Source organism: Stenella coeruleoalba, assembly GCF_951394435.1.
Source record: "Stenella coeruleoalba genome assembly, chromosome: 19".
NCBI lineage: Eukaryota > Metazoa > Chordata > Mammalia > Artiodactyla > Delphinidae > Stenella > Stenella coeruleoalba.
The window spans coordinates 21,192,943-21,220,929 of record NC_137165.1 but is presented as its reverse complement, the minus strand read 5'-3'; the positions used below and the strand labels follow the sequence as shown (position 1 = coordinate 21,220,929).

Below are 27,987 nucleotides of genomic sequence, written 5' to 3'. Positions count from 1 at the left end.
TTATGTAAGGGCTCCCTGCCTCACAGCCCATTTCTCCTCAGCCTATAGGAAGTCAAATTAAGCATTCTGAGAGTTATTTCATAGTGAGAGATATCAACCAACTGTGGCTGAAGTTTCACTGTAAGATGCAGAAGGAGATGGGGTGACAGGGAAAACCACCCAACCTCTTGCATTCAGCATAATAAGGGAATCTCGGGAAGGGTGTTTGTTTGTTTGTTTAACAACACACCACCACTGCAATACTCTCTCAACCTCATCCCCTTCTCCTAGTCCCTGCCACCTACACTTAAATGTCTCATAAAATATAGAATATTTAGTTATCCATTGAGGGTTCTTCAGAAATTAACCTAATTTTGATAGCTCTTAGGCAACGTGAGTGGCTAGCTGACTCAGTTAAGGACACAAGGTAAGTAAGCTGTGTTTTTCTCCCTTCCTCCTGTATCTACTTGGCTGACTCCCTGACCTCCTTTAGGTATTTATACAAATGCTACCTTCTCAGGGAGACCTTTCCTGACCACCCAGCATTTGTTAGATCTCCTCCTTACTTTATCTTTCTTGTTAGCACTTATCATCATCTGACCTATTATATGCTGTATTACGTATACATATTATATATACTTCTGCCCTATCCCTCAGAATAAGTGTTCCATAAGAGCTATGATTTTTGTCTGTCCACTGCTATATCCTCAGAGCCTAGAACAATGCCTGGCATACAACATGGGCTCAATAAATATTTGCTGAGTGAATGAGTTAAGTGTGAGATGTCAATGACCAAGAGAAAATAAAACTGTATGTAAAGTTCTTTCCAGAAGATATTTGTACTTTCAGTGATGGAAAGAAACTATCAGGGTGAGCTTTGGTTAAATCCAGAGGGAACAATTTCCCAGACAAGTGAAGAGCACTTACATTATAGTAGCTCGAGCTTTAGCCGAGCAAGGAAGGTTCATATCTATCATAATTAAAATGAAGAGCCAGGGCTTCCCTGGTGGCGCAGTGGTTGAGAGTCTGCCTACCGGGTTCATGCCCCGGTCCGGGAAGATCCCACATGCCGCAGAGCGGCTGGGTCCGTGAGCCATGGCCGCTGAGCCTGCGCTCTGCAACGGGAGAGGCCACAGTGATGAGAGGCCCACGTACCGCAAAAATAATTAAATAAATAAATAAATAAAATAAAATGAAATGAAGAGCCAACAATTCTTCAGAATTATTTTGCCTAGTACAGTGCCTATATACACAAAATGCTTAATAAAAACTGATGATACTTCCAATTCTGTAAACTAAAATGTATGTATGTGTATATGAAATTTAGTAGTCAGTATCTGATAGTCAAAGAAAATCTGCAACACTAAAGTGGTAGAGAGCTGAGCAGAAGAATCCAGGTGTGCCTTCCAAAATCTTCTCCAAATTCAGACTGATGTGATTCCTATATCTAACGGAAGACATCATACATTTTGCTGGCTCCAACACAGTTTCTCTAGTACTAATTATAGGTAGAAGGTACAATAACTACAATAACTAGTACCAAGCCACCTACTATGTATCTAAAAGAACGAAAATTTTGTTACTACAGTGAGAGATGCTCAAAAAACCTTTGTTTGCCAAATGGCCAGGAATTGCTGTATGGGAGACGTGAGACCATGATGAGGGAGAGTTTCTTCAGAGGGTTGTAACTATACTGTTCAAAGAAGAAATGAAAAATACACATCTCCTCTTAGGAAGAGCTATTTTTTGCATGGTTTACTCTACCACCTAAAATGTTCCTAAATACATTGAGAAAATACCACAGGATAGCAATATATATCCCATAAGCCACTGATTTTCTCAACGTAACAGACCCTTATGCTAATACAGACTTACTAGAAATTATTGAACCGGGCAAGACTCCTAGATACTATCCAGAAAAACAGACTGACCTCTGAGCCTCCCGGTCATCTTTAGGGTTGTAATTGGACAGGCAGTCCAGGATGAAAATCTGGCCCCGCTCGGTACACTCATTCAGGGCTGTCAGTAGCTTATTAATGTTCTGTGGATTCAGATCAAGTAAGTTGCTGTTTGGGTGAGATTCACTGATTTCAGATAATGCTGCTACAGCATTAGCCACCACCTGGGAAAGAAGCAGATATGACCTTGATTTGTCAAGAACAGTACAACTATTCCTCTGGATCACTTCATAGATCTCAACCCATAACTGTTCCTGAACATTTTATGCAGTCAGCTAGAAAGAGATATACTGCTTTCAAAATGTATAATAAACCACCAATGATGGCATATATAGCTTCCTCATGGTCAGGCAACACAGAATTAAAACAATTCACATATTAGCAGAGAGTCCCTCATGATTTACTATTAAAACAATAATAATTTTAATAGTAGTCAACACTATCAGTAGAATTAAAACACATGAACAACTGTAAAAGAAGTGAAGGTTAGGGACTTCCCTGGCGGTCCAGTGGTTAAGACTCGTGCTTCCACTGAAGGGGGGCATGGGTTCGATCCCTGGTTGGAGGACTAAGATCCCACATGCCTCGCAGCCAAAACATGACAAAAAACACAAAACAGTGAAGTTTAAATATGAAACATGTACATTAGGCAATGGAAAGAAAAATCTAGGCCAAACAATTTTATAGGTGTATGGGCGTGCATGTACTGGGGGGTGGGGAGGTGATACTTCAGGTGTCAATCACACCTTAAGTCTCAGAGTAAGAAAATGTGACCTTGAAACCATAGTTCACTGTAACATGATGTTAGGAAAGCACAGAATCTCCATGCAATTCAATTTCCTCATCTGAAAATGGGATAATTTAATCCACCTCACAGATTAGCTTTAGTTTGAGGATAAAATCAGATGACTTATGTATAAATGCTTTCTACAAAGCCTTATACAAAGTTAAGGTGGCAATATTACCATAATTCATCAAGACTAAGTTGCATAGTTTTTCATATTAACATCTCTGAAGTTGGGATATATTTAATAATCAATGGCATGTCAGTTTAATAGGAGGTATTTTTCTTTCTACGTAATAGAGGAAATAATAATGCATCTTAGAATCAATGAAATATGGTACCTCAAATGTATCCTTAACTCAGGAAGTATGATAAATGAAAAATTGCTACCAAATATAAGAAAGTACACTTGTATCCTGACTTAACAGACCCAGAAATCCCTACTAGCTGCAAGAAAGAAAAGTGGACACTTTATCAAAATTACAGATTATGTCTAATTTAACTAAGAAACCTAAAACCAATGAATGATTAAAGTAATTTTAAGATTATAAAAACACCCAAAAATAAACAAAACAGACAAAAAACTATAGCTCTCTACAAACGAATTTAAAACCACATTTTGTAGTGAGGCTCTCAGCTGTCACTAAATATTAGCACAGTAAGGCTATATATAAATATTCTGTAAGCATAAATGAGATGCAATAGGTAGCAGCTTCATTAATTATGTATATTGAAAAGATTCTCAAAAATGTCAACTCATTTTTAGTTCTGACTGAAGTCCCTGTTAAAAGCTTGAGAAACTAAGAGTTGTATGATTATCCTTTTGCTAGCAAGAGAAGAAACATAATGGTTACAGTTTAGCTATTGATTTTAATATCCATATCACTTGGGTACTCTGCAGATTATCCCAGTATATGATTTTACCTAGAAGATAAATTCTAGAGAATATGGCTTTTTAAATCAAATAATACATTCATGACAGTATCCATTAACTAAGATAATGATGCCACAAATGGAATCACTTTCAGTTATAACTTAGTGATCAGGACAAAAAATTCCAAGATGAAAAAAAATCAAAGGTTCACTTGGTAAGTATGATTATGGATATAATATTTTATTGTTATTAAGACAAATCGAGAAGGATTATCTAGTTCACCTATCACATGATAGCATGCATGAGGTTCTTTCCTGACTTAATTTTTGTTTGCCAACCACACCATCAAGCATGGCCTTTAGTAAAAATTAAAAAGCATGAAAAGTGAAACAATAATCTCCATCATCTCAGTGCTTTACATGCAAGGAAAAGGTACTGTGTTTCCCCTGTATAATACACTTAATACACTGGATTACAGGATAAAGGATCAAAATGTCACACTGGAAGAACAAATGCCTGTTTTCCTCTCTTGCTGCCAACACATGCCCACTCTTGGTTACCAGTTCGTCCAAAACAAATGTCCTGTCACAACTTACCATTTCTGCCAGTCAAATTTTTTTAATGTTAAAAAAACTAAATATGAGGTCTGTTAACAGGAAATGTTGAACAGAATGAACAATTAGAACTCCTCTGCTAACATCACAGGTAACTGGAAATTAAACCACGTATATAATGCAGCTAATGAAGTATATGTTCTGGTGGTAAAACAGGCAATTTTCAATTATCACATGAAAACAAGAAAAGAAACAGGGAAAAGTAAATCTAATTAAAAGATCCAGAGAGATCAGATTATATGATTATGTTCAGAAAAGTCTGCATGGGGAAAAAAGATCACTGCCAAATGGTCACTGCACCAATGACTGACCAGAGGAGATACACCCCCAATAACAAAACTCTACTGCTATTCCTCTAAAATTCCTTCTATTCTACCTTTCCGCTTTCATCTCCTAATCTTCACTTTCATACTGCTAAGGTTTCAGAAATATACTGAGGTGGGCCCATAAAGAGCCGCTTAGAGTTCTCCCGGTCAGTAAGCCATGCTTCTCTCACTCTAATGGAAATTTAAAATGAGCATCGAATCTCAAGCAGGCAAAGACTGACTTCAAGACAGCAGCTGGGCAGCTGGGGTATACAGGACAACTCACCTGTCTCTGTGTTTCTTTGGAATTTTGTATAGAATGTAGTACATATATTATCTGTTTGTAAGAATAAACTTTAAAAATAATGGATTGAAACATGATTTACTTCCTCTTCCCAGAGAGCCTTCTCCAAACAATAATTCATTATCAAAAGAAAAAATCTGACTCTTGGAGTAACTGCCCTGGTTTACTAGTGTATTAAAACAAAGGCTATGTCTCTTTCTCTTGTACCATCACTTTGAATGTGAACTAAGACTAACATGCATAACATTTTCCCCCCTAGAAAACTGGCAGTTCTTTTAGGAAACACTGCCATGAAAAGAACAATGGCCTTTTAATTATAATCTCAGAAAAACTGGAGTTCCCAAGAAAGAAAGGGGTTTCTAAAGGAAGTTTTGCTTTAAAAATGGATTTATAAATAGGGTTTAAGTGAGTTTTCTCAGCACATTGGTTGATTTACAAAGAGCTGGCATCTAGGCTACAAAGGAACATATCCCATAGCATCAAAAGAAATTTTTTTTTTAATTCATCTTGCCTCCCAATTATGGTAAATTCTGTTCTTTGGAAGACTGCAATGAAACATTCCTCCTCCCCATCCCACCCCTACCCCCTGTAGACCTAATATAATATGTATACTTTACAGATACAGATATTAAACACAAACATATACATACAGAAGTATGCGTGTACGTTTGTGTGTAAAATCACACTCAATACTAGACAAATTTTTCTCTGCCTTAACTGCAGACTTCCCTTCAATTTGACAGTTTGTTGTGGACCCTTGGAGTCTGCTGAATTTTTTTTTTAACGTAAGCAATTTGTGTTTTGACTTACTTTATACTATACCTAATAGAATTGGACAAAGAGATAAAAGACAATAATAGCTAAAACTTACTGAACACTTACTATGCCATTTACCTTCCCAGCAACTCTAAGGTAGTTGCTATCAAAATCCACCTATTACAGATAAGGAAATAGGCTTTAAAAATGAATTTATAAATAGGATTAGAGAAATTCAGTGACCTGCTTAGCCAACAAAGCTGGAAAGGTAAAATGCCTGAATACAAACTCAAGGCCTGGGGCTTCCCTGGTGGTGCAGTGGTTGGGAGTCTGCCTGCCGATGCAGGGGACACGGGTTCGTGCCCATGCCGTGGAGCGGCTGGGCCAGTGAGCCATGGCTGCTGGGCCTGCACGTCCGGAGCCTGTGCTCCGCAACAGGACCGCAACGGGAGAGGCCACAATAGCGAGAGGCCCGCGTACCACAAAAAAAAAAAAAAAGAAAAAAGAAACAAACTCAAGGCCTGTATCTGATTCTAGTGTCTGAGTACTAATCACTCTGCCGCCTGCATTTATAGAAGTTCCAAGAGCTGTGAACATCAAGTGGGGGAAAGGGAAAGAAAAATCGGAGCTGGGGAGAATAATATAACCAAAACATTATTTCCAGGCAGATTTATACAAGGAGAAAAATGTATTCTCCTACTTTATATATTTCAGAGATAATCACCTCCTAGCAGCACTTCAAAGAGGCAAGATTTACTATCCAGCTACAAAATCTGATTTATAAGCTACCCCTGTCTCATATGCAGCAATTCTGAGGACATAAATTTGACATTACTTTTTTTATTTTTATTTTTTGGCTGTGCCCTGCGGCTTGCGGGATCTTCTTCCCTGCAAGTGCAGTCTTAACCACTGGACCACCAGGGAAGTCCCAGACCTCATTTTTTTTTTTTTTTTTTTTTTTAAGGAGCAAGCTGGAGTGGTGGGTATGATTAAAATAAAAATGATCCTGTAAAAAAAGAACTCTAGAAGGAAATCCAGATATACATTGAGAGTGGAGTATCACAGACAGAAGCTCCTTTAGGAGAAATCTCTCACACATTTACCTGTCCCTTTGAATGATCTAATTTCACTCACTTTCATAGCCTCAGAAACCAAGAAAGATAGCACTTCCCAATATAGTGACTTCCTCCTATTAACTATATTTAGAAGACTTTCATTTCTAGCAATGACCTTCAAGGTCAAACACTCTGAACAAACACTTCAATTTTCCCGCTCAATTTACAATCCTTTTGGCTGCTGCTCCTGAAGACTTGAATAAATTGAACGCAGTAGAATAACTGAAAAATAACTGGAAAATAAAGGTGATTTGCATACTTTTATCCTCTTGAAAATCAGCAACAGTTCAGAATCTCACTTTCTTCTTTATGGAGTTGCCTCAAATAACACGTTAAAGCACAGGGCATTTATTCTAAGCATGTTTCAGTCATTATCATCTCCTTAAGAACAAAATGACTGGACTTCCCTGGTGGCGCAGTGGTTAAGAATCCGCCTGCCAATGCAGGGGACACGGGTTTGATCCCTGGTCCAGGAAGACCCCACATGCCGCGGAGCAACTAAGCCCATGCGCCACAACTACTGAGCATGTGCTCTAGAGCCCTCGAGCCACAACTGTTGAGCCCGTGTGCTGCAACTACTGAAGCCCACGCACCGCAACTACTGAGCCCACATGCCACAACTGCTGAAGCCCCCGTGCCTAGAGCCCATGCTCCGCAACAAGAGAAGCCACCGCGGGCTTCCCTGGTGGCGCAGTGGTTGGGAGTCTGCCTGCTAATGCAGGGGACACGGGTTCGAGCCCTGGTCTGGGAGGATCCCACATGCCGCGGGGCAACTGGGCCCGTGAACCACAACTACTGAGCCTGCACGTCTGGAGCTTGTGCTCTGCAACAGGAGAGGCCACAATGGTGAGAGGCCCGCGCACCACGATGAAGAGTGGCCCCCACTTGCCACAACTAGAAAAAGTCCTCGCACAGAAACAAAGACCCAACACAGCAAAAATAAATTAATTAATAAAAAAAAAAAAAAAGAGAAGCCACTGCAATGAGAAGCCCACGCACTGCAACAGAGTAGCCCCCGCTCGCCGCAACTAGAGAAAGCCTGCGTGCAGCAACGAAGACCTAACGCAGCCAATATAAATATATAAATAAAAATTTTAAAATGCATTGTTAAAAAAAAAAGAATACAATGACTATACGGTACCAGTTAATTTTACAGTCATGCTTTAATCCAAGACACTGTCCAGACTGCCAACTAATAATATGCTGACTACATATGACATTCTGCAATGTTCCGTTTTTTTCCCCATCTTCTTTTCCAGAATGAGGAAGCTAAGTGAACACATCTACCTAGTGGAGTCAACACATACCGTTAACAGCAAGAGAGTCTGAATATCTGGTAACAAGTAAGATTTAAAAATTAGACTCAATAAAACTCATTACTTAGTTAAGGGGTTTACATAAGTAGCTTAAGATGTGTTTTGATGAAATGCGAATATTCACAAAGCTAAAACACTACAAATAAATATCTACAAATGGACAAAAGGCACTCCTAAGAAGCCAAGAGTTACTTGGCCCACCAGCCCTAAAATCACACAAAAGCATGCTGCAAAATGAACAAAACAAAAAATTTATTATTACACCATTATCTCCCTTTTGAGAGTAAGTAATCCCCTGCCAAATTAGAGCCTTGAGATCATTTTAAAAGGGACACTAAGAAATGAATAAGCCATGATCTTTTGGTACACTACTGAATTACTATGTACAACAGATCCAGTTTTCAGGAAGCTGCCTACGAAAACTGCTTTAGGCATATCCTTGAACAATTATCTTTTAAAAGTAATCCTGCAATGATGTGTTAAGTAATACTGTAAATAGATTCACTTCATTTGTAGATAAGCTGCCCTCAGAATCACCCTAAAAAATAATGTCTGGCTTTAAATAATGTATACAAAAGAATTAAATATCTCTGGGACTTCCCTGGTGACACAGTGGTTAAGAATCCGTCTGCCAATGCAGGGGACACGGGTTTGACCCCTGGTCCGGGAAGGTCCCACATGCCGCGGAGCAACTAAGCCTGTGTGACACAACTACTGAGCCTACGCTCTAGAGCCTGCGTGCCATAACTACTGAAACCCGTGAGACCAGAGCCCGTGCTCTGCAACAAGAGAAGCCAATGCAATGAGAAACCCGCACACCGCAAGGAAGAGTAGCCCCTGCTCACTGCAACTAGAGAAAGCCCGCACACAGCAACGAAGACACAACACAGTGAAAAATAAATAAATAAAATTATAAAAAATAATAAAAACAGCTTTATTTAAAAAAAGAATTAAATACCTTTAAAAAATGAATTCGCCGTTGAAATATTAACCCTTCTAAAATCATTAATAACCAGCACTACGATCACTATACAATAAAGAAACTTTTGTTGTTATTAAGGGCTTACTCTATACCAGGTTCACTATTAAGTGCTTTGCAAGCCCTCTTTTATTTTTCACAACGTTCCAATGATAGAGGCACTGTTTATAATCTCCATTTTGTAGACGAGGATACTGAGATGTTTAGGGAGACCACCAAGCTAAGAATGGCAGACCAGGATACAAATCCAAGTCTGGTTGGTTGCAGAGCCTGAGTTTTAACCCTCATGTGTTAGTACTGGAGCGAAAAAAAAAAGAAAGTTCACAGTTACAAAGCACTTTTCTGTTTTTGAGATACTTTCATAAAGAGTGAGTCAACTCTTTATAAAAGGAAGTGATTAAATGCAATTTGGTATGCTGGATTGAATCCTGGAATAGCAAAAGGACATTTGTGTTGAAACAGGTGAAAAAAAGTCTGTACTTCAGTGTATAGTGATGTACCAACGCCAATTTCTTAGTTTTGACAAAGGTACCATGGTTATGTAAGATGTTAACATTAAGTAAAACTGTGTGAAGATAGGTATATGAGAACTTTCTGTATGGTCTTTGCAACTTTTCTCTAAATCTAAAAACCCGCCCCCAAAATGAGATTTAAAAAAAAAAACCTAAGTTAGTAATAACTGATAAAATGAAAACTGATGATTAAAATTCCTAAGGTGAGAATACACATAAAAAGATCTCCACAAAGTTTATCATAAGGGAAAACAAAAATTGTTTCCTTCCTCTGCAAGAATTTAAAAACCGAAAAGCACTGAGATGGGCACTTGCCCTTATAACAGAGCAGCCTCCAATGATTCCACTTACTCAACACTCTGATCCTGCAGAAATTACCAGCAACTCATCTTTTAGTACCAAATACAACATTACTTACTTGGGGCATCCAGACACAGACTGAGTGAACATGTTACCTCCTACATCATTCTTACCCAGTGCTTACCACATACTGACACTCTCACACATGCCTAAAATTCTACCAGCTCTGGTACTCCTTTATGGACGCTGGGCATGAAGAGCATCACGCATTTCTAATTTTGCTTCTGTATAATATTTTAATTTTATAACTCTTCTTCTATTTATTGATATATGTTTAGGGATAACAGAATTCATATAATTAAAGTACTAAATTAAATGAGGTCATTAAGAGATGATTTAACGTTGCCCACGAGGACAACAAACATATTCTGACAAAAATCCTTCTCAAATTTACAAAGTGATCTAGAGAGACTTCAGTTTTTCAGCATTTATCATCTCAGACTGACAGCAAACCACCACAAACCTTCTAAAGCCTAAACAGAAATTACAATAATCAGAAAGTACGTCACGTTAGATCTGTTTCTCAATAGCTGTCATTTATTAAGCATTTACTATATGTCAGGCATTACTTCAGTTTTTAAAACAAATTAGTCCTTCATGTTGTTGTAGGGGGCTCCCTGTGCACTGCAGGATGTTTAAAGTATCCTTGAACTCTACCTACTAGATGCCAGTAGCAACCTTCCCATCAGTTGTGACAAGCAAAAGTGTTTCCTGACAATGCCAACTGTCTCCCAGGAAGCAAAATCGCCCCCAGTTGAGAACCACTGTCACATAATCTCATGTGGCTTCTACATGCTGGCTAGCACATGGTTAAAATACATAATTTTTCTGAGAAAAAAAAATGTTACTTTTCATAAAACAGCTTTCCAAAGTAAGTTCATATTAAAAGAAGCTGGCAGTTTAACTAGAACCGTTGCTAAAGGCCATACAGGGCCAAGTTCTGAGAGCATGCTGCTTGTGCAGAAAAACCCTCAACAAACGAAAATATGTTTCTGGGGTTTTTTTTGTTTTGTTTTTTTAACTAATTCAGTAGTCTGTGCTTTGGCAGACAGGACAGAGCAATGGAAGAAGGGCATTCCCAGGGGCAGTTCTCAGAGAGATGGTAGAACTCAGAAGGCTCAGAAGACAAGATCAAAGGGGCTAAGGCGCTGAGCCAAAGGATTTAGGAGACCTGAACTCACAAACAAAAAGCAAAGTAGATGTGGTGGGGCTGTCAAGAGAGTCTCTGGAGTGGCAGATTCTGGTGTAAACATTAACTGAAGTTGGAATACCTCAAAATGCCTCTAAGAGAGAAAAGGAGAACTGCAGTAAGGAGGGAAAATCCTAATGCATGGGCAAAAGCTAGAGAATTATCACTATCACCCAAAAGTGTATCTTTCTTGCAAATATCAATTTAGTGAGACAGAATTTTCAAAACTCTGATTATTTGTGAAGAAATCATAGGAGCTATTTTCCTCTCGTGCCAAAGTGCTTCCTCATTCTGAATACGTTTACTTTCAAAATAATGGACTAATAAATCTGTGTCTGGAAATAAGTTTAGCTTTCATTCCCTCAGAAAGATTTTACCATATGAACCTGTATAGCTATCAAAGGGGTCAGAACCCTTTAAATTAATATTGTAGCAATAATGTTAACCTTTGCCTAATGTCTACTTCATAACCATGGCAGCAGCAGCCATCACTTCATGAACTCTCATAAGCCAGGCACTTTCACAGATGCTTTTTATGCAAGAGCTCAATTAATACTCCTAACGACTCTCTAAGTTGGTACCTCTCACTCTACAGAAGAGGAAACAGACTCAGGGAGGTTAACCTAGGACTTAACAGTGAGAATTTTTTTACTTCAAACTATCTTTTCTCTTTCAAATAGTATTTCACGGAGAGTCAGTTTTAACTAAAGTTAACATATATACACTACTATATATAAGAGAGAGAACCAACAAGGACCTACTGTATAGCACAGAGAACTATACTCAATATTTTATAATAGCCTATAAGGAAAAAGACTTTAAAAAAATTTTTAATAAAAAATAAAAACATTGGGCTTCCCTGGTGGCGCAGTGGTTGAGAGTCCGCCTGCCGATGCAGGGGACACGGGTTCGTGCCCCAGTCCGGGAAGATCCCACATGCCGCGGAGCGGCTGGGCCCGTGAGCCATGGCCGCTGAGCCTGCGCGTCCGGAGCCTGTGCTCCGCAACGGGAGAGGCCACAGCGATGAGAGGCCCGCGTACCGCAAAAACAACAACAACAAATCAGGAAATGGAAAGATATGTCCCACTCCACAAATATTAAGCAGGGAGAAAAGAGGGCTGGATATCTGGGGCCTACAGCCAAGAAAGCAAAGGAGAATCTAGAAGCTGGTTTGTGCCCAACATAAGTTCCTTGCGCGAAGCAGCAGAGAGGGCCCTCTGAAATCCTGATTAACATACATTCTCCTTTCCTAGCAAGTGCCTCCAAATACAGTACAAATAGAACACTTACCAAGAAGGAACACCCCTTAAATTGCCCTATATTAAAAAATTTCTTTAAACATTATAAACCAATGCACATGCTAACTTCCAAAAAATGTAAACTAAATTCTTTCCAATGATATCATCCATCTATGAATCACCAGACAGAAAGAATGTAATGTTACAATGATCCTGTACCTTGTAGCTAAACACAGAAAAAGAACAAAAATTCCATGAGAAGGAAGAAAGCATGTTTATTTTCCAAAACAATTTAATAGAAGCTAATTTTAGAAATGCTGTCTGATTTTTGCTTTTAATGTAGACTAAATTCCAGGCAGAGGAAAAGGAAGTAAACAAAACAAAAAACAAAAATCCTAATAAGAACAACCTTATTACTGTGTTCATCAAATCTAATGACAGGAGAATTCTGACTTGGATATCCAATAATATTAAGGACGTTCTTTAATGATCAGCTGATTAAATGAGTTTTTCATTCTTAAGATGTTTGGGATTTGCTTTAAAATCATCCAGTAGGAGAGAAGGTGGGGGTCAGGAAAGCATGTATGGAGAGTTAAATTAAACAAAACTGGCCATAGGCTGGTAACTACTGAAACTACAAGGTAGATATTTAGGAATTTATTATACTATTCCCTCAACCTGAATATGTTTGAAAATTTCCACAATAACAAAAAAGTTAATCAACTACTGTAAGACCTATTCAATAAAACAAAATTAAAAGGCAGCTCCTGTAGTTTCCACTACGTCTGAACCATAAGCATAATTTCTACAAAGATAAAATAGGTAAAACCCCAGGTTACTGACACTACAATGATATGCCCAACATTTGTCAGCCTTGGAAGATAAAACAGTGAGGTTTCACTTGGCTTTCTTCTCCCACCTGGCAAGGATGCACCAAGCCCAGCTGACAGAAGGCTCACCATATGGTCTGAACTGGAAGACAAACTCTGGCATACAGAATGCTTAAATCATGAATATTCCTACTCAATGGCCAATACTTCTCTAGAGGCCCTCTTTTGGAACAGAGGTTGCTTATTTGCAATGCAGACACTAACCGTATCAAGAGACACTTCTGAAAAGGTTTTCTGAGGTAGAAGAGACTGTTCTCGAGTCCCTGGGAAAAAGTTACCTTCACAAAGCTGTTGACAGCCATGATGGCCATGTCCTGCTGACTCTTGGCATAGTTCATCAAGTAGAGATACACGAGCTTCTTTAGTTCCAGGTTGTCAGTCTGCATACAATTCACTACATCTGGAAAGAGACAGCTGAGAAAAGAGGAAGGAAAAGCGAACAGATGTTGGTGCCAGGCTGTTGGACAGAACACAAAGAAAAAGCCTTAATTTAAAAAGTGATTCGATGTGAGCACAAATGTCCACTAGTGATAATACTTACCACAGAAATGAATTACTAAAGAATTTATAATAATGGTCCCAAGAAGATGTCTAAAAATAGATTTTTAAAAAACTTTTTACTATGAAAATTTTCAGATTAGAGACAGCAGTTTAATGAACCCATGTATCCATCACCCAGCTGCAAACAAATATTGATACATACCCGATCTTGTTTCATACACAACCTCAACCCACTTGCCTTCCCCCAGTCCCTACCCCATCTAGTTGCTCTAAACAATTTCTAAACAAATCCTGCACATACATTTCATATATAATATTTTAGTGTGTATCTTTACAAACTTTTTAAAAAAATCACTACGTCACACAAAAAAATTAACCATAATTTTTCATATCAATTCTTTGCAGTTCAAAGCACGACAGTTGTTATGCTTTTTAATGCACATATTCTTCCATCCCTGACCAGTGGGAACTTATTTGATTAGCTTCCTTATTAAAACAGTTCTCAGATAATTAGGACCTTTGTTCAAAATTTTCAGAAAATGAAACAGTTCTAAACGTGTGTGCCATGTACACATTTAGATTCTATTGTATATATACACCCATGAAGGAAGTGACCAGTAACAGGTATTGGGACTCAGACCCTAGGTTAGAATCCTGGCTACATTACCACTAGCTGTATGACTTCGGGATTATTCTTCAGCCTCTCCAAGTATACACTGCTTGATCTCTAACATGGAATAACTTCTAATTCAGAATAACCTCTAGTTCAGAAGACATGAGGACTATAAAAAACATTGTAAGTAAAAGCATCTGTCCCTGTGCCTGACACAGAATGCACTTAAATTTAAACTTCCCTTTTCTTAATGACATTAGGAAGGTCATCATTAGCCTTAGGACCTTCTCAGATGTTTGAGTTACTACACCTTACATCCACCACTAGATGCTGCAATTTACTTGGCATTCTTGCACTCATCCATTTCTTATCAGCAGCATTTGACCCAACTAATAAAAGGAAAATCAATGCATTTCATATTAACATAAATATTTTAAAGTAAAAATCTACTTATTTTACTTATTTTCTTAAATTAAGATGACATTGTTTTAATTTTTGCCAATCTCTTTAATGTCTACTTTAAACAAAAACAGCTGGATTCTCACACATGCTCCTGCATTCAACCTGTTGTAGAATGTTGTTTAGCTGAAGTGTAAGAAGAAAATCCGTTTGCATACACGTATATAAATTGGAAAATGGAGGAGTATTTTAATAGCTTTTTCATATAACTGGATGTTCTTCTTTGATACATTAAAGCTAGACAAATGGTTGTTTTTCTTTTTGTTTTTAGTCCACAAATGGTAGTTTCTTAAAAGTTAGGTACAATATGGAATCTGAAACCATATCAATAAACTTTCTGTACTTGGTTGCATTAAAATCCATTCATTTATCACTTATTTTGAATGGATATTTTACCCATGCATAATTTTGTGATGTATGCACTGGTCATTTGGAAAATACTGGTTCAATGAGTTATGCAGATCTTCTCTATGGTGGCATATTTCATTATACAGCAGCAAATAATCACAGTCATTAATTTCACCACCAATCTCATCAGAAAAATCTCTAAGTATTGGGAAGCTATCAAGCTCACGATGGGAGATACAAGTTTTCCAACACTCTAATTTTTACTTTAAAGTCGAAATTTATCTACTGTCAAATTTTTTCCCTTGAAGTGACAGGTTCACTTTGTTCATTTTTTATAAAATGTCTCCCAAATACCGAAGTCTGATTAACTATAGTTCTGTCTGTCAACCTTTCTTCCACAAAGAAATGGTGTTCCCAAGTCAAACAATTGTGCAAGGGCTTTTTTTCAAGTCAACCGTCACACTTTGCTATGCAGTAGAAGTACTTTATGCCTAATTCCTATTTCATCACACAGAATATTAAAAAGACCTGAACTCAAAGTTCAAGGTTTACTGAAATAAATTTTTAGTGCTTCATGCAGGACAGTCCTAAGTGAAACTGCCCTTTTTTCCTGCAAGCACATGATGGTGAAGAATACAATGACTACTTTTACAGTTTGGCACCACTGCCTTAATTCACACTAAGGCACCAGCCATGCAAATGTCAACACAGTGAAAAGGGTAACTAACACCTAAGTATTATTACAAGAATAGCTTTGACTTCATGGATTTCATGGAAAGGATCTCGGGAATCCTCAGGGGCCTGCAGACAATCCTTATTTATTTCCAATGGCCTTCCTAAATTACAGGAAAAAAGGGAGGAAAAACAAAAAAGACCCTTTGGATTTTGTTACCACTGATTTTCATCTTGAATTCAGCAATTAAACGCAGAGTTGTAAAGTTGAGGGCACTGGCTTGAGCCAATTAAAGTACACATGGGCTTCTGCTTCTCAGTGTATTTTTATCATCTTCTAAAACTACCTCAGCAACAGATTTGTAACTCTGTCAGCTCTCAGGAGGTTTTATGCTAGATCTGTATGCAAGTGAAATCAAGCTCGTTTCACTCAAGAAAAAAAAAAACAAAAAAAACTTAGTCACAGAGTTAATATAAAAGCAACTACACTTCCTGATGTTTCCAGTGGGACAAACTCATTCTTATACGTTCTGACTGTAATAGCTTTAAATAAAAAGCAGTAGGGCTTCCCTGGTGGCGCAGTGGTTGAGAATCTGCCTGCCAAGGCAGGGGACATGGGTTCGAGCCCTGGTCTGGGAAGATCCCACATGTCGCGGAGCAACTGGGCCCATGCGTCACAACTACTGCTACTGAGCCTGCGCGTCTGGAGCCTGTGCTCCTCAACAAGAGAGGCCGCGAGAGTGAGAGGCCCGCGCACCGCGGTGAAGAGTGGCCCCCGCATGCCATAACTAGAGAAAGCCCTCACACAGAAAGGAAGACCCAACACAGCCATAAATAAATAAATAAATAAATTTAAATCATGTGGGCTTCTAAGAAGACCTCTGCTTAAAAAAAAACAAAAAAAAAACCAAAAAAGCAGTAAAAGCCATAGAGTAAGAGTCTAAAATGAGCAAAGCAGAAGAGATTACCCTTACCTAACATCTTTCCCCACAGTCATAGCAGCAATCACTTTCTTCACAGCCTCCTTCCTCTTTTCTTTCTTTTCATTGTTGAGTTCAGCCTTTAATTCAAAGATTTCTCCTAAAAGACAACAAACGGGTGAGGTCACAGGATCAGAGAACTAGAGCAGAACACTGTACTATATAGCAAGTAACACAACAGATGACCAGTGGCAGGGCTGCAACTGAAATAAGATTATTTAAAAATTATAGGATAGGTACAGTTCAAATCCCTAGAATATTAACCAACCCATTGATAAGGATGCTATTTTGGGGTTATCGCCAGAGAGGAAGGTGTAAGCCAGATCTCAGGAAGCATAGAAGTGGGAAAAAGGAAAGATATCTCATGATATCTTACTAGGATGGGGAGAGAACAGCATCTGAGGGATGATCTCCCGTCAGAATTTCAAAGTCCTGGGAAAAAAATAAATGCAGGCAGCAAACAGGTTCACAAATCAATGTTTTCAAACCAGAAGAGACTCCTCATTCACCTACTCTCAACTCAACAACTGAGGCTCAAAGGTCACTAAGTGAGCGAGTGACAGAGCTGGCCTTAGAACTGTTTCTCCCGACTCTTTAATCCAGTGTTTCTCAACGTTGGCTACACACTATTACCCGGGAAGTATCTAGAAATGCCAATGCTCAGGCTCCACTCTGGACCAAATAAATCAGAATGTCAAGGAGTAGAACTCCTCCGTTCATATTTTTTAAAGTTTCCTCAAGTGATTCTAATGTATAATCAGGGTTGAGAATCACTGCTCTAATTAGTACTTTAAGATGATAATGGGCTTTAAGGCCCTATCCTGTTCAATCAATCTAAGAACAGAAATAATAATCCTGAAGCTTCAAGAATGGTACAAACCAGAGTCATTTCTAAAGGTATAATCTTAAATGACTGACTGCTCAGGCCCTGCACCGTGAAATGCCAGGACTGTCACCACTATTTTAAGGCCCAGGCTCACCTATCTTCAGAAAGCTGGAGCTGAAATAAGAAAAAAGGTTAACAGCCCTCAACTGGTTTTAAAAGAAAGAAGAAAATATACTATAAGACCATGAAAAATAAGTTGACTATTGTCACGTCAACTTTCAATCCACAGAATTGCCTCATTTTCTTCCACCTTTACGACTGTTCTTGATGTTCACTTTAACCTCGTTCACCAGTATAGAAATAGTGGGGGCAGCAAACTAGGTGATCTGCTGAAGCCTGTAAATGGGAAGGATGAACTGGCAAGCACAGAAGTTGAGCACTAAAAAAGCCTGTTACATCAAAATCCATCGCTAACAAAGCAAACAAACTGTTACAAAAATCACCCTTTTATTTGACAGCTGCAAAAATAGCACAGACAGAAAAGCTGGGCCCTTTAAAGAGTCACTCTCCTCTTCTCCAAGTCCTCTGCTGCCAAATCCAGCTCTTAGGGTTCCCATCAGTTACTTCTGAAAACAGTAAAGGACAAGCAGCACGGTTTCAGAAAATCTGAATTGTGAATAGCAGCAGGAGCTGAAGAATCAAAACAGGATATAACTGAAATTATTCCAACTCCAACAGCATAAACGTAAAGAATATGCTCCAGTGGCAGTTCTGGTGGGTGTTACAGGAAGTAAAAGGAACACAGTCTATCCATTTTTTAAAATGTGGTCTTTACCCAGCCATGATTCATCTGTAAGTCTCAAACCTTTATAAAAATCCCTGAATTAAAAAAAGGTTACCAGGACCCATTATAAGTGAAGGTTTGAAAAATCAGGTGAGTTTTAAAATTACATCTTTTTGTGTTATTATAGAAACATCCTGGTCATCAAAGCACACAAAATGTTAACAGAAGAAATAAATACATTTCAGAATGATAAGAGAATAAGAAAAAAAGCTGAAAATGAATGACAAGGGGCTAAATGCTTTTGTACGCTATAAGCAGTAAAAACAGCAAGAAGTTGGGTGGAGCCAAGGAGGAGCACAGAGGCAAGGTATCTCACACATACTACAGCTTTATTAAATTCTTATCTTCCCCCCTCCTTTTCCCCTGAATCAAATCTACCAAGCATTGCTAGCAGCTAGCAACAGTTCTCAATCTCGGCTACACATCAGAAAATTCTGGGGAGCTTTTTAAAAAAAACCCACGTCTAGGCCATATCCCACACCAAAGAAATCAGGATATCTGCAGGGGTAGGACTGGACATCACCTATTGTCTTTTACTTCACTGGGCAATTCCAATGTGCAGGCAAGGCTGAAAGCCATGGACTAGTAGCTAATGTAATTAAGCAACTCTCTATGGTGTTTTCTGTATTATAATAGAAGTTTACCCTTAAATAACTCCAAACGACAGAAATATGCTTGTGCTTTCTAGAAAATTTTCTGGTGCTCCAGGCCACTATGTGTGCCCTCCCATTTTCTTTTTCTTTTGAAATCATTTTAATCTTAAAGAAAAGTTGCAAAATTCCCCATCTGCTAACATTATGCCACATTTGCTTTATCATACTTTTAATATATTTATACATTTTTTTCTGATTCACTGAATAAGTAAACTGTAGACATCATGTCTCTTTAGCTCTAAATATGTCAGTGTATAACTTCTAAGAACAAGGAATTATGTTACATAGCTATAATACAATGATGAAAATCAGGAAGTCTAACAGTGATATATTGTCATTATCTAATCTATAAACCTTATTCAAAGATCTTGATAAAGTCTTTTATAGTAATTTTACCCCCATCCTCCTTGGGCCATGATCCAATGCAGGATTATGCATTACATTTACTGTCATGTCTCTTTAGTCTCCTTTAATTTGAAACAGCTGGGCAGCCTTTGTCTTTCATGATAATGACGTTTTAAAAAAGTACAGGCCAGTCATTTTATAGAACACCCTCAGCTGTCATGGGTGTTCCCTCATGATTACACTGAGATTATGCCTTTTCACAGCCATAATTCAGAAATGATGGTATGAAATCATCATGTGTGGAAGGATAAGAAAATATCAAATTTCCATGCATAATCATTTTTTGTTAAAAATTTTAAAAATCATATGTATTAATACATGCATAGAAAAGACTGAGGATACATACCGAGTTTCCATCAGGAACAGGAATAGGGAGGGAGGGAACTTTCATTTTTACTTTTTATTGCTGTATTGCTTTAGTAGTACTCCTTGTAATAAAATGTTTATTTCCAAGTAAAAAATAAAAGAATTTGGTGCAACCACTATGGAAAACAGTATGGAGGTTCCTTAAAAAACTAGAGTTACCATATGATCCAACAAACCCACTCTTGGGTATATATCCAGAGAAAATTCTAATTCGAAAAGATACATGCACCCCAACGTTCACGGCAGCACTATTTACAATAGTCAGGACATGGAAGCAACCTAAGTGTCCATCCACAGATGAATGGATAAAGAAGATATGGTTTATATATACTATGGAGTATTATTCAGCCATAAAAAAGAATGAAATACTGCCATTTTCAGGAACATGGATGGACCCAGAGATTACCATACTAAGTGAAGTAAGTCAAACAAAGAAAGACAAATATATGGTATCACTTATACGTGGAATCTAAAAAATGATACAAATGGACTTATTTACAAAACAGAAACACTCACAGACAGAGAAAATAAACTTATGGTTACCAAACAGGAGGGGAGGAAGGGATAAATCAGGACCTTGGGATTAGCAGATACAAACTAGTATATATTAAACAAACGACAAGGTCCTACTGTATAGCACAGGGAACTATATTCAATATCTTGTAATAACCTATAATGGGAAAGAATCTGAAAAAGAATATATATATGTAACACACACACACACACACACACACACACACACACACACACACACCTGAATCACTTTGCTGTGCACCAGAAATGAACACAACATTGTAAACCAATTACACTCAATTTTTTTCAAAAAGAGAAAATAAATGTGCTTCTTCCTTTTACCCTCCTCAGATCTATCAATCTTCAATGGATCAATCTTGGATCTCTTCCTTTCACTAAAACCTTCAAGTCAAAATGATGTGCACCACAGCCGTATCTTTAAAAACCCATACTTTAATAATTTACTCAATACACTTTTCTGTAGGATATCCCCAATGAGATGGTCCAAGACATACATGTCTGAAGAGGTCAGGAGCATTCTACCTGGAACAATCTTACACCACAACTTTTGAAGAATCTTCAAAAAAGGCTGTGATCAGGTTCTCATACTTACCTTTTTTATTGGTTGTGAAGTACTTGGAGTCAGTCATGGTTGTGGATCTTTAATGTGCACCTACAGCAAGAGAAGAGAATTCCTTTAACCAAGTTATTTATGTCCAGCAAGGCATTCAACTAATTTTAAGATCATATATACAAGAATTTCTGCATTCAGAAAGTATCTTCATCCTTACCACCATCACTGGTGATCCAAAGGGATGCAAGGATAATTAAGAATGTAATCCTTGCCTCAAAAGCTAATTGGAACAAAATCCAAAGGCCTAATGGAATAGAGTGATAATCTGAACCTATCATAGTTTTATAATTTTATCCACAATTATCTCCTCAGAGCCTCCAAGACCTAAAGCTACATCTTTTTACAAATACATCTTCAGTTAGTCACTCCAATATTTAAAATAAAGAAAAGTTTGTTTCAAAAGATCTCCCCATTACTTTCCGTTAAAGCAAATCTGATTTACTTCCCTGCCTCAAGACGGAGTCACTCTAAGACATATATTCTGAAACAGAGTAAAACTGAAAAGAGAAAAAAATTTTATCAACCTCTTCACCATTACATGCAACTGTCAATAAAAGGAATTTCTTTCAGAAAAAAAAGAAAAGCCTAGATTAGTAGGACAATACTCTTTCATGACAAACACCTAGAGGCAAACATCTAGAGAGGTGTTATGCATGGATTTTTTTTTAAATTATGGTTTTCATATTTCCAACAACCTACAATTCCCCCGAGTATTTCCCAAAACAAAAAATATCAGTTTACAGTTAAAAACAATGCAAAAAACTGAGATATTTGTTCAGTCACACTGAGTGCTAAAGAGGATCAGAACTGGTGTTAAAACTTAAAAGAACATGGATCCCAGCTTCAATTTAACTTTTCTGTTCCTATTTCCAGAATTAATCCAGTTGACATAAGTCTCCATTGGTAAAATGAAAACAGCATGGACTGATCACACTTCTCCCCAAATAATGAGACAATGTTTTCTGATTTGAGAAACTCTAAGATTTTGTCCAATGTACTTGACTTCTTTAAATACATTAAAACTTTCTTTTAATAATATTCCTGCTGCACTCAAAAATGAGTATCTTCTGGGATTTCCCTGGTGGCACAGTGGTTAAGACTCTGCGCTCCCAAAGCAGGTGGCCCAGGTTCGATCCCTGGTACGACTAGATCCCACATGCGTGCCGCAACTAAGAGTTCGCATGACACAACTAAGGAGCCAGCAAGCCTCAACTAAGGAGCCTGCCTGCCACAACTAAGACCCGACACAACCAAATAAATAAATTGTTAAAAAATGATTATCTTCTTACTGACCACCATCATTAATAATACTTATCACCAAATTTTGGACAGATGCCCTGGCACCTACTCATTATTTTCTGGTCAAAACAACATGAATGATAATATATTTGGCAAACTTGAGCAATAATACCTCCACAAACAATGGTAATTATGGATCTGAGAAAAAAGACCTAAGCCCTCAACAAATCAATGCAATTAAGGAAAAAAGCCAGAAAATCATAAAATAATGAAAAAAGGTTGGCTCTAGTTTGTTCTCTAAAATGTACTACTTGGACTATTTAAGGGAAATTAGACTCATCTGTTATCTTTCCAAGGAGCTACTTAATGTTTATAGTACTGATCCTTATACAATAGTGCTTTTAGGTTGTACAAGAATTTCACTGAATTTACCTTGTTAAAAGAAGTGAGCTAGAACTCACACAAATCATTATAGAACACAGAAATTTCTGATTTGACACTATTTGTTATAACTTAAAGTGAGCCTGTAACAGAGGCTTGTCTTATGCAGTATTTTCACAATGTCTTTTCTAGCTAAAATTCAAAGAATTATAATCTTTTAATCCATTTCATCACTTAATCCATTCACAGTGTAAACTAAATGTGAAGTAGGCGAACTGAAGAAAGGAGTCCTTCACATAAAAGACCTGGAAGAGGGACTTCCCTGGTGGTGCAGTGGTTAAGGATCCGCCTGCCAATGCAGGGGATGTGGGTTTGAGCCCTGGTCCAGGAAGATTCCACATGCCACGGAGCAATTAAGCCCGTGTGCCACAACTACTGAGCCTGTGAGCCACAACTACTGAGCCCACATGCCACAACTACTGAAGCCCACAAGCCTAGAGCCCGTGCTCCGCAACAAGAGAAGCCACTGCAATGAGAAGCCCACACACACCGCAACTAGAGAAAGCCCACGCACAACAACGAAGACCCAACACAGCCATTAATTAATTAATTAATAAAAAAATGACCTGGAATAAATGTGAAGTTATCATCTAAGAACTTATATATACAAAGAGGAAAACCAGTATACAGAAATGATTACAGTACTAGAGCCTGACAGGAGGGCCACAGCTCAAGGCCATTATAGTCTATCCAGGATGTTGTTACACCACTCTAATCCTTTGGGATCATCAAAAGTTAAAACTTGCTTAACATTTAAAGACAAAAGCTGCTTGGAATTTCTCACTGTTTCTTTGAAAAAGGGCACCAAAATCGTTCTGTTTTCTAAAGCTCTCATACACATTCACATATATTAAATTTTTAACAGAAAATTTCAGCATGATCTGTTAAACATTAAATTAACCTAGTCTTAAATCGTACCTTTATTAGTGACCCACACATTTCATTACTTCCCCTAACAAATTTCATCATCGAGGACTAGATTTCTGTCCTTTTACATTGTGAGCACTAAGTTCTTACTAGAGAATAATGTACCAGCCCACAAAATTTCAGGGAAGAGGAGAGAATCAAGTACATGATCTTAGACCCTAAATTAAGAACCCCTGCTTTTGAAGAGAAAGGAGAAACACACCACTCTCTTATCTCGCACTGTCCTACACAACAGTAATGAAATATCCCTTACACATATTGGCAGAGCAACATTTTATCATGTCAGTTCCTGACTTAAGCCAAAAGAAACTCCCCCAAAATAAAAATAAACCAGCCTAGACAAAAAGAAATGAGAAGAGTCGGGGTTGCACAACACTGTGAATGTACCAAATGCCACCAAACTGCTCACTCTAAAATGGTTAATTTTATGTTATGTGAATTTCACCTCAAAAAATTGCATATGTATGCATTTTTTGGCTGCGTTGAGTCTTCGTTGCTGCACGTGGGCTTTCTCCAGTTGTGGCGAGCGGGGGCTACTCTGCGTTGCTGTGCGCGGGCTTCATTAGTTGCAGGATGCAGGCTCAGCAGTTGCAGCACATGGCCCCAGAGCACGTGGGCTTCAACAGCTGCAACGCGTGGGGCCAGTAGTTGTGGCGCACGGGCTTAGTTGCTCCGTGGCATGTGGAATCTTCCCAGACCAGGGATCAAACCCCATGTCCCCTGCATTGGCAGGCGGATTCTTAACCACTGCACCATCAGGGAAGTCCCTGTATATATTTTTAAATGAGACACTGTTTTTTTGTTGTTTTTGTTGTTGTTGTTGTTGTTTTAATGAGACACTCTTAATCACACACCAGAGATGAATATGGTCAGATTCTCTAAAACATAAGATGGTGAAAACTGTTGTCTGGGGCTTCCCTGGTGGCGCAGTGGCTGAGAGTCCGCCTGCCAATGCAGGGGACATGGGTGCGTGCCCCGGTCCGGGAGGATCCCACATGCCGCGGAGCGGCTGGGCCCATGAGCCATGGCCACTGAGCCTGCGCATCCGGAGCCTGTGCTCCGCAACGGGAGAGGCCACAACAGTGAGAGGTCCGTGTACACCAAAAAAAAAAAAAAAAAAAAAAAAAAAAGCTGTTTTTTGGCTTTAGAAGCCAAAGAAAAAGCAGCCAAGATAGAGTTCAAAGAATAAGTCAAGTATTTGCTGAAGAGCCTCAAAAATCAAGTTCCTTCTGGGAGCTGGGGGAGAATTTATTCCTCAGGAGAGTCCCAGGGCAAAGCCAAGCCATCATGGAGCTGGAATTCACACTACCTTTTTAGCAGATCAAACTAGAGGAGTCACCGGCTGTTCTGAGGACCTGAGGTATGACCTCAGGACATTGTTAAAAAATAATAATAATAACGCTGCCACAGTCAAAAGCACAATCACTCTAACTTTCCTAGCCCAGAGTATGTCACTGCATTTCAGAAAAGGTCTCCCTGTACAGGATTATACATCTAGATTTAACATAACCTAGTTTCTACTAAATATAGCTTGTAAAAGTCCCTTCTCAACTATTCCTCCCTCCTTCCGGTGCCCGTAAAGAGAATAAGGCCAGAAAAAAATTAATAGGGTCTTAATTTCAAATGGCTCTCTGGGAAATGGCAGCTAAATTAGAGTTGGCGAGGCCACTAAATCCCCTCTTCGCATAAAGTAGGACTTTACACAGTTGGTGCTAGTAGGGAAAAAGTGAAGAGTTGACCAAATTATAAAGCAGAAAGGTCATCTCAGCAATCTTTCATTACAAGGGTGAGAGGTGCTAATCAGATATTTCAATAATGCAAAGACAATGGCATCTTCAGGTATCATTTATTGCCTAAGAAATGACAGCAGACAACTCATTACAACAGACACACCTGCAATTTCCATTTAAAAATGACCACAAAATAATATGTTAATATTATCCGGTAAGAAAAAAGCTCAAAAGTTTTACATCCAATTCTTAACTGAAATAAACTCTGGAAAACTTAGGCCTGGAAGGAGAGAAAAGAAGGAAGAAACGAAAATGCGTCCTACCTGATTCGTTCCCTGTTCAGCTTGGTTCGTAATATTTTAAAATACGGGTGTGTCAAAGAAGAAAAAGAAAAGATGGAAGAACTGGACTTTCTTGAGTCTCTTAAGTCACAGAATGTTAGCTTTGTATTACCTTTACCACCCAATTTTCAGTGAGGTTATTTGCAGAACACACTATACTTTCTGCTTCTTTGGGAGTTTAAAACTACTAAGATACCTGCAAACAGTTCTCATCTTACCACCACGCTTAGTCATCATTGGAATGTGTTACACGTTTTCTTGTACAGCTGCATCTCCTTCATCTGCTGTTTTCTATTATGACTCTGTAAGTGTACCCTGAGGCTAAGCAACAGAATTATACCAGGGAGGTGATTAATAATTTAAATTGTTCCTCACTGAGACCACTTCCTTTGTCATTCTTCCTTTTCTAAACTTACTGAGTTTTCTTTACTTTCTCTTTTAAACCACATGATTATAACAGTGTTTGGCATTTAAAAAACACTTCTTAAAAGTCAAAGTTTAATGAAGCATTCACACTTTATTCACACTGCTTCATAATGAAGCAGCCAGGTGAGTTGAAAAAAAGTCTGCCCCGCAAATGGGCACTGTTTTCAGTGCTCTGAAAACAAAGAGCATGAATCAATTCTTTGGATTCAAAGAATATGGAATAACAGGAAGTTCCAGTTTCTTTACCTCTGTCTTAATCTACAGTCTTTCCTCAAACCAGACCACTCCTTCTAAGACCAGAAAGAAAAAACTCCGGGCTAAGATTTACTCCCACCGGCTTCCCCCTCTCTCACAACGGGTCAATTCTGGAGGTTTCTCTTCCCGTTCTCCAATGTCAGGAATTCCTCTTTTTTCCCCAGGTGGTCAAGATTCTAGGGATATGTTCCTCCATTACGAGGTGAGGGAGAGGTGTCTCAACCTCAAATTACAGAAGACGGGTGAGGTCTGCCCACCTATGAGCAAAACTCTGGGGGAACCCCTTTCCCCTTCTGGTACCTGGACACGTCCCAGCCTCTCAGTGAACGACGCCAAACCGGGAAGAAGGTTCTCCCCTCGGCCTCCAGTCTCTACCGGCCACACCCCTGGCCTCTGGCCCTCCTAACCCCCCACTTCGAACATCTTTTCCCCAGTGCCCCCCAACTCCCAGTTGCCACCCCGCGGATTCCCTCACCCCGCTCCAGCGGTGGAGTCCCTTTCTCCAACCCTCTTCCTCATAACGGTCACACCCGACGGCTCACTCCATCTTCAACGGTCACGCTCCTAAGATTGCTCTCCTCCGCCCGTCTCCAACCAAGCGTGGCTCCCTTCCCCAAAAGAGGGACACACCCCAAAGTTAGCCGCCCTGAACTCACCGGAGGCAAGGGCAGGGGTGGCAGCAGCAGCCAGAGAGCAGTGCTGTAATGGTTTCCTGCCCGCCACGACTCCTTCTCCAGGTCTAAGCCACTGCGCAAAACCCACTTTGCCAGGGACAAACATGGTGGACAGGAAACTCTGACGTCAGACGGCCTCGCCGTGTGATGTCAGACGGCCTCGCCGTGTGACGTCATTCAGGCGCGCGCGCGCGCGCGCGCGCGCGCGCGCAGGAGAACCAGAAAGGCGGGCATCTTGGTCGCCTTGGAGACGGAAAAATTTTGCGCAGTCGGGGAGTGACCTGAGGTCCGGGCCTCGAGGAAGTTCACTGACGATCGGAACGGATCTATTGAACAAGCTGACATTCCCTGGATTTGTTTCCTCGCACAGGAGTTCTCTAAAAACTTACACATAGGGCTAGTGAAACATCCTGTTTTCTTAAAAACAACACAAACAAAAAAACCCAGCTAATTTCCCTGGCCAGTTCAGGAATGTGGACAATGGTGATCCAGCCCAAGACCATACAAGGGCAGTGGGACTGGAGGAGAGTGGTGCAAGGAAAAGAGGTTGACATGGCCTCAGATCTGAGTTTGAATCCATCTGAGATCGAATCCCTGTCCTGAATGTGATTAGGAAAGTTACTTAACGTCTCCTCAACCTTAGTCTTACTTGTGAAATAAATCCAGTGATATAACTCTCTCCAGCTTGTGAAGCTTAAAGTAGGTAAGGCGCCCAGCATGTAACAGGCGTGCTTACACAAAAGTAAGTTCCTTTCAGAAACCAAGACCTAGATATCTCTGTACCTTCCCCTCAAAACGAAAACTTCCCACCTAAAACTGCTCTAAGTAATAATAAAGTCTTTAACCAAAAAAAGAAGAAGAGGAATGTGAAGAATGAGAGCCTGAGGCAGAAGTTGGGAAACCAAAGTGCAAAGGGGACTGAGAAGTAGAGAGGCAGAAGGAAAAGCTGGTGGTCATAATCATTTAG

The 27,987-nt window shown here is 39.1% G+C and overlaps 1 protein-coding gene across 1 annotated transcript in view; it reads right to left on the bottom strand.

The window, feature by feature from the left end:
• The window catches only part of LOC307176997 (AP-2 complex subunit beta-like), a 65,960-nt gene that overhangs the window by 33,927 nt on the left and 4,046 nt on the right, over positions 1 to 27,987 (bottom strand). The window contains 4 exon segments of the mRNA XM_079903642.1: positions 1,911 to 2,101; positions 13,452 to 13,587; positions 16,741 to 16,846; positions 20,967 to 21,026. Of these exon segments, the coding sequence (XP_079759768.1) occupies positions 1,911 to 2,101; positions 13,452 to 13,587; positions 16,741 to 16,846; positions 20,967 to 21,003 (470 nt within the window). The 5' untranslated portion in view covers positions 21,004 to 21,026.